Below are 477 nucleotides of genomic sequence, written 5' to 3'. Positions count from 1 at the left end.
AATTTTTTAAAAAAGCATTTAAAAATGTCATTACTGTCACTTCTGATTAATTTCATTCATCCTTACTGAATAAAAGTATACATTTCTTAAAAAAAAAAAAAAATCTTACCAACCACAAACTTGATTGGTACTGTACATGCGCTAAGACCAAATAAAAGATGTGTGTAAAATGAATTTTGACTCACCCTGAAGGACATTTCAATACTTTCTCCTCCCCAAATCTCCATCTCCTCGTCATAGCTTCCTACATGGTAGAAATAATCTCTGGAAATGGAGAACAGTCCCCCTGCGAACGTTGGTGTCCTGCGAGGGCAAATTCTGAGTATTATCAAATCTATTTACTCTAGTCGTTTAAAGAATAGTCATGCTGTTCCAAACCTGTATGACACCTTTCCTTCCACTGAACACAAATGGAGAATGATTTCTGGAGGCTCATGTGACGCTGAAGACTGGAATAATGATGCTGAAAATTCAGCT

At 36.1% G+C, this 477-nt stretch overlaps 1 protein-coding gene across 1 annotated transcript in view; it reads right to left on the bottom strand.

Annotated features, from left to right (window-relative positions):
- Positions 1–238, bottom strand: part of LOC107577878 (polypeptide N-acetylgalactosaminyltransferase 3-like) — a 4831-nt gene extending 4593 nt beyond the window's left edge. Inside the window, exon 1 of the mRNA XM_016263905.1 lies at positions 186–238. Within this exon, the coding sequence (XP_016119391.1) occupies positions 186–238 (53 nt within the window). The remainder of the gene's footprint in view (positions 1–185) is intronic.
- Positions 239–477: the final 239 nt, after the last annotated feature.

Source organism: Sinocyclocheilus grahami, unplaced genomic scaffold, assembly GCF_001515645.1.
Source record: "Sinocyclocheilus grahami isolate Dianchi unplaced genomic scaffold, SAMN03320097.WGS_v1.1 scaffold7561.1, whole genome shotgun sequence".
Classification (NCBI taxonomy): domain Eukaryota; kingdom Metazoa; phylum Chordata; class Actinopteri; order Cypriniformes; family Cyprinidae; genus Sinocyclocheilus; species Sinocyclocheilus grahami.
The sequence above is the reverse complement of the archived record's forward strand: the minus strand, read 5'-3'. Positions and strand labels throughout refer to the sequence as shown.